The sequence below is a fragment of the Falco naumanni genome, chromosome 6 (assembly GCF_017639655.2).
Source record: "Falco naumanni isolate bFalNau1 chromosome 6, bFalNau1.pat, whole genome shotgun sequence".
Lineage (NCBI taxonomy): Eukaryota > Metazoa > Chordata > Aves > Falconiformes > Falconidae > Falco > Falco naumanni.
This window is the reverse complement of record NC_054059.1, coordinates 82,366,526-82,390,335: the sequence shown is the minus strand read 5'-3', so window position 1 is coordinate 82,390,335 and position 23,810 is coordinate 82,366,526. Positions and strand designations below refer to the sequence as shown.

The 23,810-nt window shown below is 42.7% G+C and overlaps 1 protein-coding gene across 4 annotated transcripts in view; it reads left to right on the top strand.

The window, feature by feature from the left end:
* The window catches only part of PKHD1 (PKHD1 ciliary IPT domain containing fibrocystin/polyductin), a 275,282-nt gene that overhangs the window by 149,685 nt on the left and 101,787 nt on the right, over positions 1-23,810 (top strand). For all 4 annotated transcript variants that reach the window (XM_040598035.1, XM_040598036.1, XM_040598034.1 and 1 more), the window contains 4 exons: positions 9,259-9,436; positions 9,943-10,138; positions 18,160-18,225; positions 19,918-20,037. In XM_040598035.1, coding sequence (XP_040453969.1) covers positions 9,259-9,436; positions 9,943-10,138; positions 18,160-18,225; positions 19,918-20,037 — 560 coding nt within the window. The remainder of the gene's footprint in view (positions 1-9,258; positions 9,437-9,942; positions 10,139-18,159; positions 18,226-19,917; positions 20,038-23,810) is intronic.

Sequence of the window (23,810 nt, the reverse complement as noted above, 5' to 3'; positions counted from 1 at the left end):
GGTAAAAACATGCCCAGAGTACCTGTGTCCAGATTTTCAGATCCAGTTTGCATGCCTCAGAGCTCTGCCTAATATGGGGTAAGTGGAGTGACAAAGGGGTCCTCTGCAGGTCTCTGCCGTGCTTACATTGCAGAATTGTTTGAAGTGTTTGCGTATCGGCCACCTTCCAGCTCAGAATTTGCATCCGATTTTAACTTCCCTTAAAACACCAGCCTGTAAACTATTGGACCTGGGGAACTGATTTAAGAACAGAGAGGAGTTAGGAAGCCAGGGGTAGCAAACTCAAAAGCTACTTTAAATGAAGCCATCTTAGCTTCTCAGTGAGAACCCTCTCTGGTCCTGAGAGATCATCTCAATTCTTTTACTTGAAATTCAGAAGGCCTATTGCACAGTGGCTATTCAAGATCAGGGACAAAGATCTAGTTATTTTTGAAAACACCAGTGGATGCAAAAACTCACTGATGGTAAGGGTTCATAATACAAGGCAGATTTGAATCATGTCCTTGGTCTCTCAACAAAGATACACACATTTACTGAAAACAGCTGTAAATTCTTAATTCTTGGCAATTAAAATAGAATGAACTGGGTTTGGTCCCAGCATCAAACCCAGAAAGTGTTTAGTATGGTCACAATTTGGAATTAGTCTCCATTTGACCAACAAGAAATCAGACTGTTGATAGAAATATTCAAAGTTCAATGCTATATTGTTTCCTGTTTTAGAAGAGAAATAATCACAATGGATTATTGCACAGATATATCAAACAGAAAGCATTTAGAGCTAAGCACAGTGCCTGCCTTCATACACAGATATGGACCCTTAGGATAAGTAAGTTAATGGTAAACATAAACAGGAGAGTTAATATTTGTTCTACTTGGTGTTGTTGATTGGTTTAACAAATCCTTTGTGGCCCATCTATGTTGAGCAGTTCTGCACAATATGCTTGAGCTAAATTACATAACAGTTTATACAATCACAATCAGTAAATTGTGGCTCAGACTGTAAAGTCCTATCCAGTAATCCTGCCATATTTCTAAAGCAAATTGCTCCTTAATTGAAACCTGCTTCCATATAAAAATACAGCCTTTTCAATGAGTCATCCTTTTTTTTCCCCTTACAGTTTGTAAAGGCTTCCAGCAGTTTAAAGTGAGGGTTAATTTTGCATTAAGACCATTGCCTCCTAGTTTCTTTCAAATAAAGCCAGGGGAAGTTCAGGGGAAGGCTCTTTCCTCTGATAATGAAGCTCCCCATGTTAATGATGCGTGCAGACTCCCTTGGATCCTCTGAATTAGAAATACTTGTGTGTGCAAGCTCTGCTGTGCTTCATTAACATTAAGGAGAGGTAGATTGGTGGCTATTTAGGGCACAGTGAAATCGCTGGCTATTTAGGGCAAATGGAAATGGTGCTAATTGTGGCTGGTAATTCCATTAGTAGGGTACTTCCATTTTGGTGTCTGTTCGGCATATAGGTGAAAAAACCAAGCATGCTGACATCCTTTCAAGGGGAATGTAGTCTCAGGCTTAACATTGCCTTGTACCAGTTATCTTCTACGCTGAGTTACAAAGTTTTTCAGGTTTCCCAAATCTTTGCTTTGGTGAGTTGCTGCTCTGTATGTGTTTGTGGGTGTCAAGACCTCGAGCAAGGTATGTAAAAGGCAAGGACATAGCATTCCAGGTCAAGGAACTCCCAGAGATTTCAGGCCATAAGATATCTCCTGCTCCCTTTCCTTCCTGGGTCATGAACAAACATCCAGGTGAAAGTCAGGGAAGCCGGACTATCATGGTATGATACCATGCAAAGCCTTCCTCCTGAGAAAGGCTTTCTGGCATAAAAAAAGGGCATTTTCAAACCAAAAACTCACCAGTGAAGATTCCCTGTCTCTCTATCCTAAACACAGAACCATTCACTGCAAAAGGAAGTTGGTAGTGTCTAAAGCAGTCAAAAATTTATTCTAGCTCTGAAGTCTATGGAGAGAGGACATGATACGGAGGATTCCCTGCCCTCTCTCTTGCCTGGCTGAACACAGTGACTTCAGGGACAGGGGCAATAGTGACAATCCCTGCCTGGCGCAGCAGGCGCGTCTCCTCCGTGATGGCCCCACCTGCCCAGGTGCCCGCACGTGACAGGTACGGGGCTCGGCAAGGGGAACCCAGCAGTAAGGACGATGGTTCATCTAGCTTGGAGGTGTCCCCGAGGTTATGTTGGCCTATGCCCTGCATCACAACTGCCTCCATAAAACCCCCAACGGGTCACTGTCATAGCGGACTCCCTTCTGAAGGGAGCGGGAGGCCCGACGTGCAGGCCGGCCTCACATCTCAGGGAAGCCTGCTGCCTCCCTCGGGCCCGGGTTAACGGTGTGAAGATAAAGCTGCCCGCCTGGTACCGCCCTCAGATTATGAACCATTATCGATTTCCAGGCAGGCAGCGATGAAGTTGGAACAAGAAGTGTGAGGGCAATCGAGAGAGACTTCAGGGCTGTGGGACGACTGGTTAAGGGATCAGGAGACAGCTGCTCTTCTCTGCCCTTCCAGCTGCAGGGAATGATGAGGGGAGAGATGGGAAGAGCCAGCAGGTCAATGCTTGGCTCCAAGCCTGGTGTTGCCAGCAGAATTTTGGGTTTTTCAATCATGGCTTGGTTTACATGTGAGCAGGCTTGCTGGCAACAGATGGGGTACACCTGTATCAAAGGAGGAAAAGGATCTGTGCACAGGAGTTAGCAGGGCTCACGGAAAGAGCTTTAAACTAGATTTGAAGGGGGAAGGGATAAAACCAGGCTGGCTAGAGATAAGCCTGTGGATGCCGTATCAATGTTTGAAGGACGGCGTGCTAGCAAGGTCCTTTGGTGTGCTGTCTTAGTGAAGCTGGGAATGGAGATCCATGTGGCAGCAAAGACACAAGGGTTATTGGTGTGTTATAAAGTATAGAAGTGCCTGAGAATGGTCATGTAGGAATTAGGGCTTCTCCCCCCAGAAAGGTGGCAGGATCAATAGTCAAACTGAAGTGCCTCTACACCAACACACTCACCACGTGCAGCAAACAGGAGGAGCTGGATGACATTGCGCAGCAGGACAACTATAACATAGTTGCCATAATGGGAACACGGTGGCATGACTTGCACAACTGGAGTACTGCAATGGATGTCTATAAATGCTTCAGAATGGATAAGCAAGGAAGTAGAGGCAGTGGGGTAGCCCTTTATCTTAGGATGAGTTTTGATTGCCTAGAGCAGGGGTCCTCAAACTGTGGCCCACAGGCTGGATACGGCCCCCCAGGGTCCTCAATCCACCCTCTGGTATTTACAGAACCCCTCACCCCCCACCCCCCCGGGGTTGTGGGGGGAAACCAAGCAGCCGCAGATGACTTCCTGCCACTTCATCCGTGCACCGGCCCCCTGTTTAAAAAAAGTTTGAGGATCCCTGGTCTAGAGCTTCATGGTGATGATAGGGTTGAGTGCTTATGGGTAAGAATCAGGGGGAAAGCCAACAAGGCAGATGTCATGGTGAGAGTCTGTTATAGACCACCCAACAAGGATAAAAAAGCAGAAAAAATACTCTATAAGCAGCTGGGAGAAGTCTCACAATCGCTAGCCCTTGTTCTTGTGGGGAACTTCAACTTGTCATATGTCTGCCGGAAATGCAATACAGCAGAGAAGAAACAGTCTAGAAGGTAGAAGACACCTTCTTTACACAGCTCATCAGTGAGCCAGCCAGGGAAGGCAGCCCACTGGACCTGTTGTTTGTGGACAGAGAAGGACTTGTGGGTTATGTGATGGTTGAAGGCCATCATGAGTGTAGCAATCACAAAATGGTAGTTTTAGGTTCTTGGAGAAGTAAGGAAGAGGATCAGTATACCACTACCTTGGCCCTCCAGAGCGTCGGCTATGACCTGTTTAGGGGCTTGGTTGACAGAGTCCCTTGGGAGGCAGTTCTGAAGGGAAAAGGACTTCAGAAAGGCTGGACATTCTTCAGGAAGGAAATCTTAAAAGTGCTGGAGCAGGCTGTCCCCATGTGCTGAAAGATGAGTGAGTGAGGAAGATATGGGCCTGGCTGAGCAGAGCTTTGGCTGGAACTCAGGGGAAAAAAGGAGAGTTTATGACCTTTTAAGAAGGGTCAGGCATTCAGGAGGGCTGCAAGGATATCATGAAGTTACACAGGGAGAAAATCAGAAGCCCAACTAGAACTTAATCTATCTACTGCTGTAAAAGACCATAAGAAATGTTTCTATAAATACATTAACAGTAAAAGGAGGGCTAAGGAGAATCTCCATACTTTATGGGATGTGGGGGAAAACATAGTGACAAGGGATGAAGAAAAGCCCAAGGTATTTAATGCTTTCTTTGCCTCAAACTTTAATAGTCAGATTGATTATTCTCAGGGTACCCAGCCCCCTGAGCTGGAAGACAGAGATAGGAAGCAGAATGAAGCCTCCATAATCTGAGGGGAAACAATCAGCAAGCTGCTACACTGGTTAGATACACACAAGTCTATGGGGCTGGCTGGGATCCACCCAAGGATACTGAGGGAGCTGGTGGAAGTGCTCACCAAGCTACTTTCCATCAGTTATCATCAGTCCTGGCTAACTGAGGAGGTCCCTGTTGACTGGGAGTTGGCAACTATGATGTCCATCTACCAGAAAGGCCAGAAAGAGGATCTGGGAAACTACAGGCCTGTCAGCCTGACCTCGGTGCCAGGGAAGGTTATAGAGGAGATCTTAAGTGCTGTCACATGGCACGTACAGAACAACCAGGTTATCAGGACAAGGTTTATGAAAGACAGGTCTTGCTTGATGAACCTGATCTCTTTCTGACAAGGTGACATGCTTAGTGGATGAGGGAAGGCTGTGGATGTTGTCTACCTGGACTTTGGTAAATCCTTTCACGTTATTTCCCACAGTATTCTCCTGGAGAAACTGGCTACTCATGTCCTGGATGGGTGTACTCTTTGCTAGGTAAAATACTGACTGGTTCCCTGAGCCCAAAGAGTGGTGAGGAATGGAGTTACATCCCACTGGCAGCTGGTCACAAGTGGTGTTCCCCAAGGCTCAGCATTAGGGCCAGTTCTGTTTAATATCTTTATCAATGATTTGGATGAGGTGATCAAGTGCACCCTGAGTCAGTTTGCAGATGATGCCGAGTTGCGTCGGAGAGTTGATGTGCTTGAGGGTAGGAAGGTTCTACAGAGAGATCTGGACAGGCTGAACTGATGGACCAAGGCCAATTGTATGAGGTTCAAGAAGGCTCAGTGCCGGGTCCTGCACATGGGTCACAATGAGCCCACACAGCGCTACGGGCTGGGGGCAGAGTGGCTAGAAAGAACCTGGCATGTTGGTTGACAACAACTGAACACAAGACAGAAGCGTGTTCAGGTGGCCAAGGTAGCCAACAGCATCCTGGTTTATATCAGAAACAGCACAGCCAGCAGGACCAGGACAGTGATCATTTCCCTGTACTCAGCACTGGTGAGGCTGCACCTTGAAACCTGTGTTAGGTTTTGGGCCACTCACTACAAGAAAGACCTTGAGGTGCTGGAGTGTGTCCAGAGACAGGCAACAGGGCTGGGGAAGGGTCTAGAGAACACGTCTTACGAGACACAGCTGAGGGAACTGGGGTTGTTGAATCTGGAGGAAAAGAGGCTGAGGGGGGACCTTATCATTGTCTACAGCTACCTGAAGGGAGGTTGTAGCAAAGTGAGGGTACATCTCTTCTCCCAGGTAGTAACAAGCAATAGGAAAAATGTCCTCAAGTTGCACCAAGGATGTTTAGATTGGATAACAGCAAAAATTTCTTCACTGAAAAAGTTGTCAAACATAGGAACAGAGAGCCCAGGGAAGCAGCTGAATCAGCATCCATAAATCACAGAATCACAGAATGGTTTGGATTGGAAGGGACTTGATAGATCATCCAAGTCCCATCCCCCTGCCATGGGCAGGGACACCTTTCACTAGACCAGGTTGCTCAAAGCCACATCCAACCTGGTCTTGTAATAACTGCCATCCCTGGAAGTGTTTAACAAATGCATAGATGTTGAACTTCGGGATGTGGTTTAGTGGTGGACTTAGCAGTGCTAGGTTAACAGTTGTAATTGATGATCTTAAAGGTCTATTCCAACCTGAACAATTCTATGATTCTATGATTCTATGACTTGTCTGTTAGAAGGCGGCATACAGGAAAAGGTGTATTTCACTTAAGTGTAGCCATGTGGAAGTTAACTGTCTAGTTGAAGATATTTATTTGGGGTGCCTTTGTAACCTCTTATCAAAACTGGTGTCTGACAGAGTTGGATTCACACTTCATTCACTAGCTAGTGAATTCACATTCACATTCATTAGCTAGTGAATCTGCATGGCTACTGTGGAATTGCCACCTAACTTGCTGACAGTCCCAGCAGGATTGCCCCCTCCTGGTTTTCTTGTCTGTCTTTAAAACTTCTTCGAAGTACTGGGGAGAAGTCCCTGAGAAAAGTGATTCAAGCCGTCTCATGAGAGTTCTCTTGTCATGAAGAGTAAGATGAGTAAAGAGCAAATCCAGGTGGATTTGTGTTGCACAGAGGATGGGTCTGAGTCTCTGTCACTTGCTGTGGCATTGTGCACCTTTGTAGTTCAATAAGGCAATTTCTGATGTGCAGGAGAGTTTAATGCTGCGTACTGTTGCACATTATATCGGGTGTGCTTCTGCTGCTGGAAATGTTTTCCTGAATACCTGTGCAGGTGCCGATAACTGTGGCAATAACATGCTGCTTGTCATTTACTTGCTTAATTGGCAGCCTAATATCCTGGTCCAGTTAATGCCTATAAGAGGAGGTTTAGTAGTAGTACAAAAGCTGTTTAATCCTTATAAACTCCTTCCAGTCAGTTTCATTGGTCTGCCAATATCTTATGGTTGACTGATTCCTTGCTGATTCATGCTTCTGTTTGCCATTGCTGTTTCTCAGCTAAATGTTTCTGGGTAACCAGAAAGTTCTTTGCTGAAGTGACAGCCACCAGAATAACAAAAAAACCCCTCAGTATTAATTTTAAAAGAGAAAAAAAAATCTGCAGGCAAGATGACTGTTGTTCTAATTATGTATTGTCTCCAAAGCAGCAAGGGTAAAGTCAACCAAAAATTACAAATAGAAACATGATGACGTGAGTATTAGCACTGTTCAGTTTTGGTAAGCCACATCCAGTCTGGAGGCTTGGGTAATATTCTGAGATGTCTGGTTGTAGGGTCATACTCCAATATTTTGAATATTGGGAATATGGAATATTCCCATTTTCTTTATGCTTAGAAGAGGGTTTTTTTTTAAGCTTGATGTCAGCTAAAATGCCAAAACTGACTAAGTGGACTAAAGGTGAAACTGCCAACTTGCCTTGATCTTGCAGCAGCACTTGATTCATGTATAAATCTGCTGCATTCATCTTTATGGCAGAATCATGGTCCCAGGGTACCTTGGCAAGCCAGCAAGACTTCTCCTCAGCTAAGAATTAGATCTGCAGTCCTTGGATGTGTATCCCTAGCAATTGCCCATGTATAATGTGAAGAATGTAAAAAGCAGGAAAATAGTTGTGAGTTGCAGTTGTGCAACTGCAACCCCAATTCTCTTATAAGCATGTCTAGTGCTGGCAGGGCCAGGGATGGGAGATGCTGGTGGTGATGGGGTAAGACCCTTGCTAGAATTTTGGACACTTCTATCAGAGCTTCTCCTGTGTCTTTAGTGGCCTAGACAAACCTGTGCCAATCGTGCTCAGGTTGGGGAATAATCTCTTCCAGTTGCTGTTGAGAATAGTACCACAACGAGATACCTCAAATTCTCAGACAAGCTTAGGCAGTCTGTGCATGTGTGGGCAGTAAGGGGACAGGGACAGGGTTCTTAGGCTAGGATTTATTCTTCCTGACTTTTGAGATCAAAACACAATTTCTAATGTGGAAGTCTTGTAATCCAAATTTGTTCAGGTCATGGAGAAACATCAGCTCCAGAGAACACATCTGACATCCTCTGAAGGAGCTAGATGCTCCTGATTGCCTACAGAAGGAGAGGTGACTTTCCCAGCCTCATTCCAGATGTGAAGTGGTAACACAGTGCAGCTAACCAGAGCATAGTTTCAGCCATGGTATCCATCAGTTTCAAGAGCTGTTGCAGAAATACAAGATGCTTGGGACCGGAGGGTAGGTCTTTGTTTTGAAAAAGTGGCTTATGCTCAGGTGTTCTTGATCAGTCAGACATGAAAAGACAATGGATGTTCAATGTTTGAACATTGGAAGAGTTAGCCACATTTCAGCTTTATCTTTCCCTTTGGGTAGTTTGCTGCCATCATCTAAGCAGTTCCTGAAAGCAGAGTGTTCTGTATTTCTGGACTTTACGTTACACGGCCTTCCATTTCAGGGAAACTGGTGATCATGGCAGTAAGAGGTTAGTCTGGCCAGGTGCCCAAATAATCAAGATCAGTTTAGTGTAATTTGAAAAAAAGTCTATGTGCTGGAAAAAGACAGAGACTGCCTCTGGTGAGGAAGTCAAGGTGGGTGGTTATACCCATCCCAGCTTCACACTGTTACTTCCTATTTTCAGTAAAGGTCTCCAGAGGCCTTAAATCTAAAGGGTTTATGCCCACCCATGATATCATTACTACTGTTGATCCGTTCAGTGAGTTCTTTCTTCTCTGACTAGATTGAACAGAAATTAAGATGCAAAATTCTAGTGAAAAAGGGGTTTGAGTTCTCATTTGGATGGTCAGAAGAACTGCTGTACTAAAAGCTCCCCCATTTTGTGAAGGCTTTCATCAGTCTGCAGCAGCCCCAGCTTTGTACTGCCTGCTGGCCTGGGCGCAGAGCAACTTTTGGAATTACACAGGATTTCTGCACCTTCAGCCTTGATGAAACTTTTGACCACTCAAGTGTAAGTGAGTAATCAGTAAACTTATCAGATTTTATGAAGAAGATGATCCTAAAAGTTGAGCCTAAGGCTCATGAGTCTGGTGGATGGGGAAATACTCTGACAGCGTGGAAGCTGGTACCCTGGCTCTTGCCATTGTTCTCCTCTGGCACAGGCTTTGCTCCTCTGTGCCTTTATTCCTCCCACCCATTCTCTCTCTTTCTCTCTTTCTCTTTTTACAGCATTTCAGGCAGAGATTGTTTCTTACCATATTTGTGAAGAGCTACACAAATGAAGTCACATTCTGAGAGAGAGCCAGCATATACTACCGTAATTCAAATAAACAGAGAACTGTAAAGGTTGCAAAATGACAGAGTTCAGTGAAAAAATGTGATTCTGTTTTTTTCTTCCAGAAAAGAGGCTCCAGACATTCCCTATAATTTAACTGTGAGTGACAGTAGGAATAAGACGACCACAGTCAATTATGTCCGTGATACTTTATCAAACCTGTATGGCTGGATGGTTCTCCTCTTGGATAAAGAGACTTATGCATTGTCATTTGACAACCCTTTGGTCAGCAAACAGCTCCAGGTAACAAGGGAAATTTTTATATTTTCGAAATTGTATCTGGAAGAGATAATCATGCTTTCATCTTTCTGGGCAAGCAGAGAGAGAGAAAAAAAAGAAGTTAAGTGCACTGAGAAAATCTATATATGTATAGGCAGGGTTTAGATATGATGACCTGGTCCCTGAATCTCTCAGTGTAAATTTGGAGCAGGAAGATGATTTTGGAAGTCTTACATGAAAGTTCAGTGCAGTGTTTAGGAATCCACAAAATTTTTAGTGTCTTAAGACATACTGAAGCATGGTCTTCAGAAGACATTGTTCCTCTGCACCTTTTAAAGATGATGAGGGGAGTTATTTTTCACCATCACCTTCTACTTAATCTTACATCTCTCTCCCACATTTCCAATATACATTTTGCAAAAGAATATGTTGCCTGTGAGGAGCACCATGCTCTTTATCCCTTTATACTGCACTCCATGGAGCTCTAATCACAGGCACAGGCATGTTTATTTTGGTTCCCTCTTCTCCAGTATTCAGTGACGTTTAGCAGCTTCATGACTGGGAATTACTTGCTGGTAGAACACAAAGATCTTCCTGCTCATCCTGAGGTTGTGGTGTCCTGTGGGACAAGGACTGGACAGCCACTCCAATCGCTGCCTTCATATGGACATCATAGGAGCTGTGACTGGTATCTTGACAGCGGCCTGAGGAAGCTAACTTATTTGGGTAAGTGCAATATGAGGGATGAAATGTTCAAGAATGGTGGTAGAGCTGATGTCTTTTTAATTTAAACCCCCAGACTACATAAGGCCTCAGACACAAGTCTATCTTTCAATGGTCTTTCAATAAGTGAGAGGTCTTTCAAAAAGATCAATCAAATAGGTAAATGAATTCACATCAGGTCCATCTCCATCTGATCTATCTGATGTTTGATCTATCAACAAAAGGAATGTATCATAAATATTGGGTGATGTGACATCAGTTGCATTTGAATTGGTGTTTTGGAGAGGTAAAGGTATTAAATTCCATTAATGATCTCTGTTGTCAGCTGGTCCCATATCACATGTATCATTAATAAATCATGTGCAATCTATCTAGGCTGAGACCACCGAAGGCAATAGGATTACTGGGTGAGAATTTTTCCTATAATTGTAAACTTCCAAAGACATCATAGACCTTTGCAGTTGTTGTATGTTGGCTTTATACATTATATCATGAAGTATGGTGGTATTTTTTTTAAGAAATTCCAATATTTACTTATATGTATTTAAGTTTCATTTATTCTTTTGAACCTGGGACGTTTTCCACAACCTTCATTCTCAAGTAAATGATTATATAAGGGCCCAAGGTCTATATGGAAAAGGCAAGGTAACTATTGTTGCCATTATTAATAATAGTAGAACCAGGAATTACAAAAACGTTTCAGTGCTTTTGAGAAGCATAGCTTATCCTTTATAACTGTCATACGTGGAAGATGAAATATACATGCTGATTTTCACAGTAACAAAAAAAAAAAAAGTAACTGATCTAATCTATTAGGTTTAATGAATTTCTCTTGATTTGCACTGATGAGATGGCAAGCAAATGGCATTCTCATGTAGGATCCATTTAGGAATTAGTAATTAGAACCATCAGTGGGACAGTGAAGAGGAAAACACAGCTAGAATGAGGGCAGGCAATCCACTGAGTTTAGTCTAACAGCAATGAAAACCATCCAGTGTACATTTGAGGGGAAATGGGGAAGCCCATACCTTGACCTCAGTCTGAGGGTCATGTTGCATTCATATATGGTCCTGTGGCCAACTGGCATTGCACAGCCTCTGTCCATACAGCTTAACATTTTATCTCTCAAAACAGGCTGGATGCACCCAGGCTTCAAATTAGGAAAGAGCCCTGTCCTGTGCAAACTCCCAAACCGTAATGGTCACCATCTGGGAGAGTGCATTCGTCTGGGCCAAAGCTGTGCCAGGAACTTGGTCAGCAATATAGCCATGTAGGTTATTGGGGGCCAACTCTTAGTTTCATGTCCTGACCCTGTTTAGTTATACTACAGATATAGATTGGCTAGCATAAATCTAGCTGTTGAGTCTAAGCCTCACCCAAGATCAGGCCAGATATCTACTGAAAGAAGAAACATGTTTTTATTATTTCAGTTTACTAACAGTGTAAATTGGTTACTTCCAATATAAAAATCAACTTTTTTTTTGGTTTGGGTATCCTGAATTGCACTTTCATAAATAAGGCAGTATGGTAACACTCAGAATGTGACATTTATATCTTGGCCAACTACTGTTGAAAATAGAGCAGGTGGCAGTCTTGGGAATATTGGGACAAAGAAATCTGTCTGGTATATGTCACTCTTGCACCATAGATACTTTCTTGTCCATCTCTTCATTTCACTTTGATTATTATATTATGAAGAGCTCATTGTTTTCTCTCATTTTAATAGAGAGAGAAACAATCATCCCAAGTATATGAGGGGAAATTTATGAAAACACCTAACATGTATAATTCATGCTGTGAACATTTTCAGAAAGGACTTTTATAGCAGTGAGATCAATAATTCAGTGTCAGGTACCCAATATCTGATGCTGTTGGTAGGGTAAGTCTGAAACAAAGCGAATGGGTTCCTTGCCCTGGTGTGCTGTTTAATTTCTCTCCTAATCTCCGCTGTGCGAGCTGAAAGGGTGAGGATAATTAGCCATCAGAGCAGACTCGTGGCATGTGGTGGACTTTCCATCTCTCAGGGTCCTTAGATGATGCTTGGCTGTCTTTTCAGAGAAATATGCTCCAGCTCTATGAGAAGCTATTAGAAACCTCATGAGGCGAGATTCACGCTCAGTAGGAGGTCAGAGAAGGCTGCCACAATAGTCCCTTCTGGCCCTAAAAACCCACTGGTCCACCCACCAACCTGGAGAGGACAATGTTTGAAGGTCTGGCCTTCAGAACATGTTCCTGCCTAACTCTGCAGGCTGTTTCTTTATTTTTTATTTACATTTAAGTATGTGAAATAATTAGCTAACTAATTAATCCCGTTTACAAGCTTTGTCAGATTCTTCAGCTGTCAGTCATGCCCAAGCCCGGGGCCGGCGTTGAGTCTCAGCTCCCTCCTTCATCTGACTTGGTCTCCATGGCTACAGGCTGCATCTGCTGACACCCCACTCTCTATTTACTGCTTAATTAAGAATTTCACGCTAAGCTCTTATCTGCTGCTAAGAACAAGAACACACTGTTAAGAAACTCCAAATTTAGGCTGCTGCACAAGGAAAGCCTTTCTTGTTGTCCTGACTGCGTGGAGCCTCTTTAACTACCCTCTTGGCAACTGCGCTGCCACCCTTCAATCAAAAATCATTAAATGGGGCAGAGATAATGAGCATGTAGCATATCAAAAGGAGGATGTTTGCTCGGGCTAAGGAGGAAAAGCTGTAAGGGCCTATAAGCAGCCGCCACTTCAAAGGGAGAAGGGGCTGATAAAGAGTCATTTGTTCCTGTTTGACTTATGTAAAAGGTCTGGTATGTCGGAGTCCCGTCTCGCAGACGCGGGTCCCCCCTCTCGATGCTCGTGTGTCAGCAGTCAGGCAGCTGGGCGCAAACAGCATCAGCCCAAGCATATAATCACTGGACTCCACGCCAACAATGGGCACTTGTAGGGGGTGGCGGAGGGAGGGCTGGGGGACAATGGGAAGACAATTATTGCAGCTGCTCGGGAGGGCCATAATTCTTCCTGCAGAAAGTAGCTGGCTCTTGCAGGGCGGAGGGGAGAGCTTGAGCGTATTAGTCATCCTCTGACTTTTGGAAGCACTTTGCCGTGCCGGTGGGGTTTCGACAGCTGCTGGTGTACCACCTCCTTCCAATAATTGTACATTCTGGCAGGGGTCAACTTACTTTTGACCTTCTGCTTTTGTGCCCGTCAGAAAGCCTTTGAGGGCACACTATGGGGAAGTGGCAGGGGTGCATTACATCCAAAATTAACATCAATAAATACGTATCAGATGCCAGCTCATTCACAAGCAGGCTTCTGAGTTCACACAGCCTTTTGCTCAGGCCTGCACGGGGGAGAAAAGGGGGGAGAAGGGGAGGGAAACCCCATGATTGAGAAGATATTGTTATTCAAATGAAGCAGGCAGCTGAATGAAGCCACCTTGGCCAGCAGTTTGCATTGGGCTTGAGCTTTCTCCATGCCCCCTTCCATCCAAGATTTTCTGGCATCATACGACTGTTTGTTTATCTTTGGGGGAGAAAAAAAGGTCTGTCTAACACAAAAGGCAAGAAAATATACCGTATGGAGGGGATTAAAGGAGTTAAGTTGCCTTGATGCTTTGCATGCTCGCAGTTTTGTAAATTAGGCCGGGGCACGGCACAATGCAGGGGATGTTGAATGGAAAGAATTGTAAAGGAGAATGTTTCTGCTATGTGGGCTACCTGTGCAATGATCCTGTTAAAAAAGGTACTCACTGCTAAATGCATACATGAAACCCTGTTAACCAGTCCCTGAGTCCCTTTGAAAATAATCTTTTCAGACCTTTTTAAAGGAATCGGCACTGAAGGACCAATAACCCCACATCCCTGCTGGCTGCTGGGTGAAAGGGAGACAAGAAAGCTTGAGGCATCCCATGTCAGTCATTTCTACATCAGCTTTGCTTTGACATTATTCAGTCTTCGGAGCATCATCCTGATTTTCTCTGGGGCACCCCATGTCTTGACATAAACGTTCCTCAGGTGTCACTGATGGGCCCTGAACTTGCTGTGCGGCTCTCTGAAACACTGATGGCTGTGGCACAACCACGTTTTGGGAGAGTGCACCTAACATGACAAGACCGTGCTGAATCAAAAAAACTTTTGTAACAAAGGATGTGGAAAGAAGTGTCACACTGGGACATCTGGGATTTTTTTTTGGAAGAAATATCCTGTGTAAATTACAGTAATAATATTATGAGCTTTTTAAGTCTGTTACAAATACGAACATATGGTGCCACAGCATGTACTGCTCCTTGGTTAAGGTCTCTGGGCCATACCAGAATTGGCTAAAACCCAGGGAGATATTTCATTTTTGTTCACTTTTGAAAAGTTAAAGCAATTTTATTTTAGAATGAAACAAAGTGTTGGCTTGCTTCAGCTCCAGATTTCTCTTGGCTTTTTTCTGAAGTGCTAGACACAAACATTATTGAAAACATCATTGAAAGGATTATCAAACTTTTTATTTATCCCAAATACATTTTTCAGTAGACACAACTTTTATGGAGACAGGTCATCCTGCTGACTTTGCTCAAGCTACTCATGTGTGAGTTGTTAAGAGGGCCTGAGGCTCAACCTCATATTACTGCTGTGTCAGAAGCAGGTTTACAGTTTCCATAGTTCTTCAGAAAAATAATTTGATTACACTTATTGTCTTTTCTCAATTCCTCAAGAATGATCTCATTTCCATTACACTCTGTGGGTTTCTGTAATTGCTTTGTATAAAAGAAAACACAGGCCCTTAAGAATGTTTGTTTCTAATATTAAAATACAGAAATAATTTCTGCAGCCTTATTGCTCAGAGGTAAAGGAGAATCCTAGGTGAAAGACCTAAAGAATGGAATTAATTTGCTGCAGAGGGCTGGTTGTACAGGCATGAGTCTTTTCTTCCAGCTAGATAAAACTCACCCTATATCAGTTGTTTCAGAAGGTCAGTTAACCAGATGTGGGCTGGCTCAGTGACCTCCATGGAATGAAATGTCAGTTCTTAGCAAAGAGGTGCCCTTTGTAATGGACACAAAGACAAGAATCAACCTTCTCCTAGATGAGCTCCTGTCTTTCTGGCATGGCAGCAGAGAGACTAGAGAATGTAACAGCTACAGAAATAAGATGAAGAAATATCCTTATACTCCTGTCAGGGATGGTCTTTAACTACATGATAGATGCAGGAGGAATTTCATGCCTTCACCTCTGCTTCTACAAATATTAATCTGCTGTAAGCAAGAATCTGTGTCCATTAGCCCAAATCATTTTTTTTTTTTTTTTTTACATCTCACTGCAGTGTCCCCACAATACCGCTGCAGTGTCCCCACAATACCATGTGTCTGGGTACCTCCTGTAACAGATCCTGGTAGAGGATGACAAAACATCCTAGCTCAGGTTCTCCAGTTTCTAGAGGTGTGTCTTATTGTGTTGTTGATTGTGCTGTCTAAAAGTTTTGATTTCCCTGTGATGTATGTTAGCCCAATTGATGTTAAATAGCATGGAGTTGCTTGTTATTTGTAAGTCAGGCTATTGGAACCATTTATCCTAGTTTCAGCCTTTCCTAATATCCACAGGCAAAATTCCCTGTCACTGCAAAGCTGATAAAAGACTAAGTTGCTCCTCCTTACTGTTCACTCAAGGAGCTCTGAACCAGAAGAAAGTTACCAGGAGTATTGTCAAGAAGGCCTATATTTATGATTTGCAGCCCAAATATCCAGGAAGGGCTGTAATAAGACAGAAAATAGATGAGCCTTATAAAGGTTTTAAACAACTAAACCCTGGAGCCTTGTAACTACATTTTGAGAAGAGTCACCTCTAATTCAATGTTTACTAATGATGTCCTTCATCTGTATTGCCTGCATCTCTTCCTGTCCTGCACAGAAACAACGATAACATACTCAGCAGCAAACCAAAATAACCAAAAGGACTATGTCACTGTAGTCTTGATTATTCCCAAGGCCTGTATCTCTCCTGTTTTGATCAGTTTTTAGGACTATTTGTGTGAAATGGCAACAAAACGCTGATTCACAACCATTGCACTTTACATGCCATTGACACAAATAACTGTACATGTACAAGTTGCAGAGCTATGGAGAATTCAGCCCTGATTCCTGCACTCATGTAGAGGATATAAATGACTTATAGTGGTCTAAATTGTCATGCTCTGTGGTTGGGTGACCCTTCAAATATGAGAAACTTTTATCCTTGCCCTGACTCTGGACATGACTGTACTGAGTTAAGTCTTAATGGTTCCTTTCTTTACTGTATAAGGGAACTGAACCCCTTTATGAGGTCTATATAGCGTATCGATCAAGTTTGATGTCCCTTTAGGATTTAATTAGAACAGCTTTTCTCTGAACAATGCAAACATGCTTAGTTAGACAATTGCACTGTGGTGTTTGCAAAATTAAGCAAAAAAACCCCCCAAAACCTGACAAAACATATTTATTGAAAAAAGAGTAGTGTCAAGGCTTGGTTCTCTCGCTTTTCCTAAGACTGATGAAACTGACTCCTGATTTTCCCTGCTGTAAGGGAGAAGGAAGGCCACCATAACCATAAAGGTACCCATAGAAGAGTATTTTCTAAAAGCCACGTGAACTCTGTGTCAAAGACTTTAAATTAGCATCTTCCTGTCATTCTTGCTCCTCAGAGTTTTATCTTGTGGCCACTCAAAGACGTGAAGCTGTTTAGCTGGAGCTCTATGGGATGATTTGGGACAGTTTGTCTTGACTGATAAATGGATCAGACCATAGGTACCATTAAGAGAAGGTGTCACAGAAGAACAGGGCTGAAGCACCTGATTACTAATTAATCAGACATGAGGAAAACCTCATGGAATCAGTTTCTATTTAATTATGGAAGCCTCATTTGGCATAGGAGCATATGCTGCTAACTCAATTGAGTGCTTTCAACTGACATCAAATAGTAATTATCAGAAAGAATCAAGTTTTTTGATTATTCATACTAATTTATTGAACACTTAAAATTAATGAACCTCAGTTATTTTAAATTTGCTCAGTTGCACTGGGAGAAACAGAGGGAGGTAGGGAAGGACCGTTTTCACAATTTAAAAGTACAGAGACTTGTTTAAAGATAAAATAAGTAAATTACAATATGGCAAGAAATCCCATCGGTGGGTTGATATACACATAGGAAAGTTCCTGGCATGTTCTGGAACTGAGGAAAGTTCTGACAATAGCTTCATTTATACAATTCTTCTACCCTCAAAAAAATCTTCTAATGACATTATAGGGTCACTGTAAGGGGCTGGGCAATGCACAGGATTTATCTGTTTGTCAGAGTGTTTAACCTGTGGTTGTTCCAGTCTGGTGACTGAAAGGAAGTGCCTTTATATGCTACTGGAGATGAAGAGGAGGTAGCCTTTTAGCTGCAGCTGAAACAGTTTTCTCCTGCTCCTTTTAGTTTGATTTGCATTATCCTAGCCCTTCTCCTGCTGACAATATATTGGCACAAAGGTTACAACTGTGATAATTGCTTCTGACCTCTTTTCACATTAGAGAACACAGGGTCCCTGTCTTCAGTCTATAAAGTCTGACTAATTAAAGCATCTCTTTCAGATACCAGATTTGGGGAGGGAAAAAAAAATCAAAACCAAACTACAAAAAAAAAGCTGTAATTTGTGGTTTGAGCCAGTTAATACATTATGCATTCAATGGTGTGATATCATTTGTGTTAGTGGAACTGCCGTGGATTTATAGTAGGTTAAATGAGATTTGTGTTCCAGCCTAGAATTTCTGATTGTTGAATGTTTTGTTTTAGCTGTTTCTAATGAGTTGTCTTGAGACCCTTCATATCTGTAAATTAAAATGTGTTTGTTTAATACTTTCTCAAAGTACAAAAAAGACAAAAATGCTTAAACTCCATGTATAGTTGCTGTTCAAAAAAATATGTTTGTTAGAGATGTAAAATGTTGTTAGACATTCATGTGTAGCAATTGATTTGCTATGATCTTTTTGGTGTTAATTTGCAAGGCCTTCATTTAAGTCCCTAAAATTCTCTGTCTTCAGTCACAGGAGCTGACTTAATTCAGGTCACACTGAAAGAGAAGGAAAGCTCGGCTTCACCTACCCCAGGTGTGTGACAGTCTATCTCTGAAAGGCTTGGTCTGGGAGTCACAGCATTTCTCTTTTACTACTTATTCAGAAATGAATTGCTATTTTTCACTTCAATATTTTATACTTCTATCAACCCAAAAGGGATTCTTGGCATTCGTTTAAGCATTTCATTGAGCCATATCTACCATTGCTCAAGATAAATGTGTGATTCCACAGTATAAAAGACTATAAACATTTGCTAAGAAATACCATAGCAGATCAGAAAGGTCATGGAGAATGTAAGACTACAGTGTATTTTAGTGCTCCATGGTGAACTTAGTGTAATAGTCTGACATTACTGCACAGTTACATGTCAAGTCAGTCCGAAAAATACACCAAAGATGGGGACACCTCCGAAGTCTGGTCTTAGTTGCATAGCTGCCTTGCTCTGTATTAACAACAACAACCATTTATGTGGCAATAGGGTTTAGAGACCTTTTTGAAGAATGTTTCTGCCTGAACAAACAAGTAATGGAAAGACAGACTCAGCCTTAAGAATCTCCACCTGGGTTTAATTTCTCTGTGTTTCCCTGTGCTGGCAACAGAGGGGTTTTCTACTCCACAGCGTTACCAAGCTGGGTCTAGCCCCCCATGCTTAGGCATGAGCTTGCTCCTGTGTTGTCCATACTTAATGAAGCCCCCTTCAAGAACAACAAAAGCTAGAATTTCCTTTAGAGTGGTAGGACAGAAATAGGTGCTTGTAGAGGCCTCCAGAGGGAGGCCCTGCCTGCATTCGTGTAGGTCGTACAGATCTTAATCTATAAGATTTCCCTTTGAAGGCTTTTCTTCTTCTCTTGATGGCAGAACAAACTTAGGGAATTAATTTATGAAGACTGCTTTGTTAGCTGTCTAAAATACAAATGCAAGCTAAGCACCTACATTTTGTGAACTTAATTTCTTCCTGACGCTAAGGCTCAGAAGTTTCATTTTGTGTTGAGCTGAAAAATAAATCTTTGGGGAATGAGCAGGAGTTGCCATGTGTCTCAGCCAAGCTGCTTTTCCATGACAGGTCTCAATTACACCTGCAGTGGGAAGACTCCTGCTTTTCTGAAGGCTAACAAGCTTGTAAGGGCTGATCATTCATTTTTTAAAAATCTTTCATATTTTGGGAAACTATGGAAATTCCCATACTTTGGGAATTCAATCTGCTTTCTAGAATGCTGGGGAGAAAAAAAATACATGAGAAGAGCTGGCACTTTCTGGTGGCGTTAGTTATCATTTTGGTCAGCTGGTTTCGCCACCAAGCACAGGTGACTGGCTTTTATTTCCATTTGTTCATCTTAATTTTGTGTTCAAAGTGTTCAGAGCTTTGGATGGCATAAATAAAAATAATGAAGCAGTTGCTTGCGAAGCATATTTACAAGGCATAACATACGCTAAGTATGACAAACATCAAGATTTGCTTTGCTTTTGATGGGTTCCAAAGAATTTGAATCTGGTTTTTTCAGTTATCTCCCTGCCCTTTAACTCTGAAAACATGGTCTTGGGAGAGATCTGTTTTCCCATTAGGCAGCTTCCTTTAAGCATGGAAGATAACAAAGAGCAGTTAGTGTTGCTTAATCAGGGACAAAAAGAGGATGTTAATGTCACAGATGCTTGACTATCAAAGAAATGGTAATTCTTCCAGCTACTGAAAATGATAATTCTGTCTTTGTATGTCCTGTTTTGTAGTTCCTTCTGATGCTCTCTTGAAATGGTCACACCCGGAGACATGGAATGATGTGGATAAAGGCTGGGGTGGATTCAACTGCAGCGTCCCAGGCCCTGGGGAAGACGTCATCATCTTACCTAGTAAGTAAGGAAAGAAAGGTGTTTAATTTCTGTAGGAGTGCCAGGGTCTGTCTACATTAGGATATGCATCTGTGTTGCAACATGGGATCCTTGGCACTGGTGTCCATTCTAGTGTGTGCAGGACACCACATTTGTTCCTCATCACATTGAAATCTCAGCTGCAGTACAAAAGTGTGATTTTTGGAAGAGAACAAACCGTTCTTTTCCATTTACACACACAAAAAACCACAGACACTTACTCATACTGATATTTAAGCTTAAGTATATGCAGGGACTTTATTTCAGGAGCAGAGAATTTGCAAGACCCAGCATCACAGCTCACAAAGAGGTCATCTCTTGATCCACCTCTCTGCGTTTTATGTGGGGAGCATGTTTTACACTTCCACAATTGTACCACCTTCCACATTCCTGTCGCGGTTCCCACTGTCAATGACAATCGCTCAAGCCATTTGCCGTGGATGCCTCCGAGACGTTTTAGCTTATGCCTGTATTTCAACATCAGACTTGAGTTACATTTAAATCCCAGCTCAGCTTACAACCTCTTGGCATGAGCAACCTTCTGAATTCTAACAAATATATTAGGCTACTTGCAATGAAATCTGGTGGAAAAAACTTGGGAGAACCATTTTATATAACAGCTGACCCTGCCCTGATCAGGAAGTTGGACTAGATGAGGTCCTAAGGTCCCTTCCAGACATAGTTATTGTATGGCCCTATGAATACTGAGTGCTATGTATCTGACATACTCTAGGACTTGGTGTTGGCTCCTTCTCATTTGTTTGAAACCAAGTAAGTGTCTCTATCTATCACAGCTCCAGTTCTGAAAAAGGGGATACCACTGCTCCATGTCTTTTCCTCTTTCACGAGTTTTTTGGCTTATGAAGTCTTTGTGGAAGGAAGTTTCTGTTGCTTAGTATGGCATTTGGGCATGGAGCCTCAGCCATGGTTAGAGCTTCTCTGTCCTGTGTCATTACATCTTTATATATATATATAAAAATTCAGGTTAAATTAAAAATACGTTTAACCTTCAAAGAATATTTAATTTAACCTTCAGTTTTCTGATAAATGTGAAAAAAAAATCTATATTGTTTGAAGCAATGCTTTTCTTCACTTCTTTTGGGGAACTTGCATATAGCTGAAGATTTGCATTTTCTCATTAGATCCCTCTTTCCTGTCAAACAAGCACAACGTGGATTTTTTTTTTCAATTCCCCCATCTTTCTAGCTGTAATGCATAAATGTGGTTAAGTGTTATTAAGTTCAGAGGCCAGAGAAGGCACAGAAATGTCCCTTCAAGGGTTTGCTTTGCTCCTGTAGGTCCTGTGTCCTATGTACATCTAACATAACAGTAAGCACATAGGTTTAGGCATCTTAACCTCTTCCTTGGCGTTACAGTTAGTAGAGATAGAAGGGTTGCTTAGCTGGCCTAATGTAGGTATCTAATGTGAACTGAATTGCTCTTCACCGATGGTATTACGTGGACTCCAGGACTCAAGTCACTTCATTATAGGAAAATACGTAGTGTTGATTGAAGCACTCCAGGAGCATCCTGCCTAGCCAGGTGAAACCCTAGACGGTCACAGGTGGCCCAATGTCATATTTGCCAGTCCTGTGTGAGGTCTCAAATATCCAAAGGTATTTCAGATAGTACTGAATATCTAAATGAATTTACTATGGTGGGAGCTTAGACACCTAGCTCCAATCAGACAGCTCAGTTCAGGCACCATAAATTGAGGCCTGAACCTCATTTCTCCAGAGCAGATTCAGCAGCACGTGAGATATGAACCTACCTAGCTTGCAGTTAATGTATGTCCTCTGAACCCTGATGTGAAGGTCTGCTTCTGTCTCCCTTGACAGTATAAGCAACACTAACGTCCATGTAAAGGTCTTGTCAGTGGAAAGCTGTACGAGACCAGGGGATTGACCCTCCATCTCCAAAGTCCAGAAGTAACACCCAAAATGCTGGGCTTGCTTACCTCTTCCAACAACATTACTCCAGGCGCACCACTGGTACTTCATGTTGAACATACACCTGCTTGCCATTCAGAAACACAGGCAGTGTCCTTTCTGTCCTGGACTCCCTGGTTCCCACTCCACTTTCACCTTCATTATATCTGACCCCTTATGCAGGCATTACACGGTGGGGCATTTCCCATGTGCTTTGCTCTCTTATAGATCTTCTTGCCATGGTTGGACTTTGCACGCCATTGTGTATTTTGTCCTCCATAGTTCTCTGAGAACAAGGCCAGAGACACCACCAGATTATCTGTTTCAACTTCTTGTGTATCACATTATAACCAGTTCACCAATATCAGACCGTGACTGTCATAAGACCAGGTAATTTCAGTCTTTAAAATCAGGTGTCAGATGCAGATATGAAGAGGCACAGAAGTGCCACTGGTGTCTAAGGGCCCTGCACTCATAGCGAGTTAATTATGTGGGGTGTGATCAGATGGCCACAGGAGGTAAATCACCATTTACACAGAAGCAGAAAATAAAAAATAAATGAATAGAAAGGTTTGGCTAAGGATTTGGAGTTCTGTTGTTTAGATTAGATTAAGAGAGTGGAGGCTGGATGCTGAGGTTGTGATGATCCTTTGGTGCGTTGCAAACCTACCTATGAATAAAACTCCTCTGTGGTTCCTGCAAAGGTGAGTGTAAACCTCTTGATAAAATAACTCATTTTAGCTGCCACATGAGATGTTGACCATGGCCTTTGTCACATACCAAGGCTCTTCATGGCTAAGGTGTGCCTGAAGCATTGCACATTGCTGCCCACAGCCCAGCCCAACTGATCTAGTTCTAGGACTGGAAACAATACTGCCGCATCAGCATGCTGGTATACCAGAACTAATTAGCTCTCATGAGAGCCAAAGCTCATTAGCTCAGACCTGGCGCTGTGCGGCATGACCACACAGACTTTGGGGTCAGAACTAGCATCTCACAAATTTAGAGCAGTGCTGGTTTGGTCAGCTTAACTGGGGAATGTCTGCACTGTGCCGCGGGGTAGGATGGCAGTTCTCTCTAGCATACTGGTACCAACTGGTTGGGAGGCAACAGGATAAGGATTGCCCCCTTAGACATAATCTGTTGTTTTACCATGGACAGGAATGTTCTCTGCCTGTCAGGAAGTGAGGGGCCAGGACAATAAAGGTTGTCCAAAACCAGAACACAAGTTGGTACCTGAGCAGCAGGATAAGACCCTGTGAGTTCCCGGTTCTGAATTACTGTGTTCAGCTGCTTAAAGCAAGGTGCTCCACAGTGTACAATAAAATTGTCTCTTCTCTTCAGATGCTTTTTGAACTTTTGTTAAAAACCAAAAAAACTAATGGATGAAAAGGAAAGAGGCAAACGATAAGCAAAAATGCATTGCCTGCTAGGACCAGTGGAGAGCCATACTGTGTGACTGTCTTCCTGTCGGAAGCTCCCATCATCAGAGTAGATATATGTCTTTAGTTGGTGTGCAGAAACTGCACTGTTCTTCTCTCCAGTGCCTTTCTGGAATTCTTCAGTTTTAGCCCAAGAACATGAACAGAAATGTAAACACAAGCTGTCTATCACCCAATATATATTTAGAGAGAACTGCTCTTTTGCATGCCCGTCTTCTCTGATCATCCTCCCTCTGCTTTCTTTTTACTCTCCCTCTTCATTCTTACTGGCTTGGATGCGTTAAAACACTTACTGGCAGTGGGAGTCAACAGAGTGCAGGGTTTGAAATTGGAGTCATTGTCAGCATTGGTGTGATAAGGCCACTGGGTTTGTTGCTCAAATGAA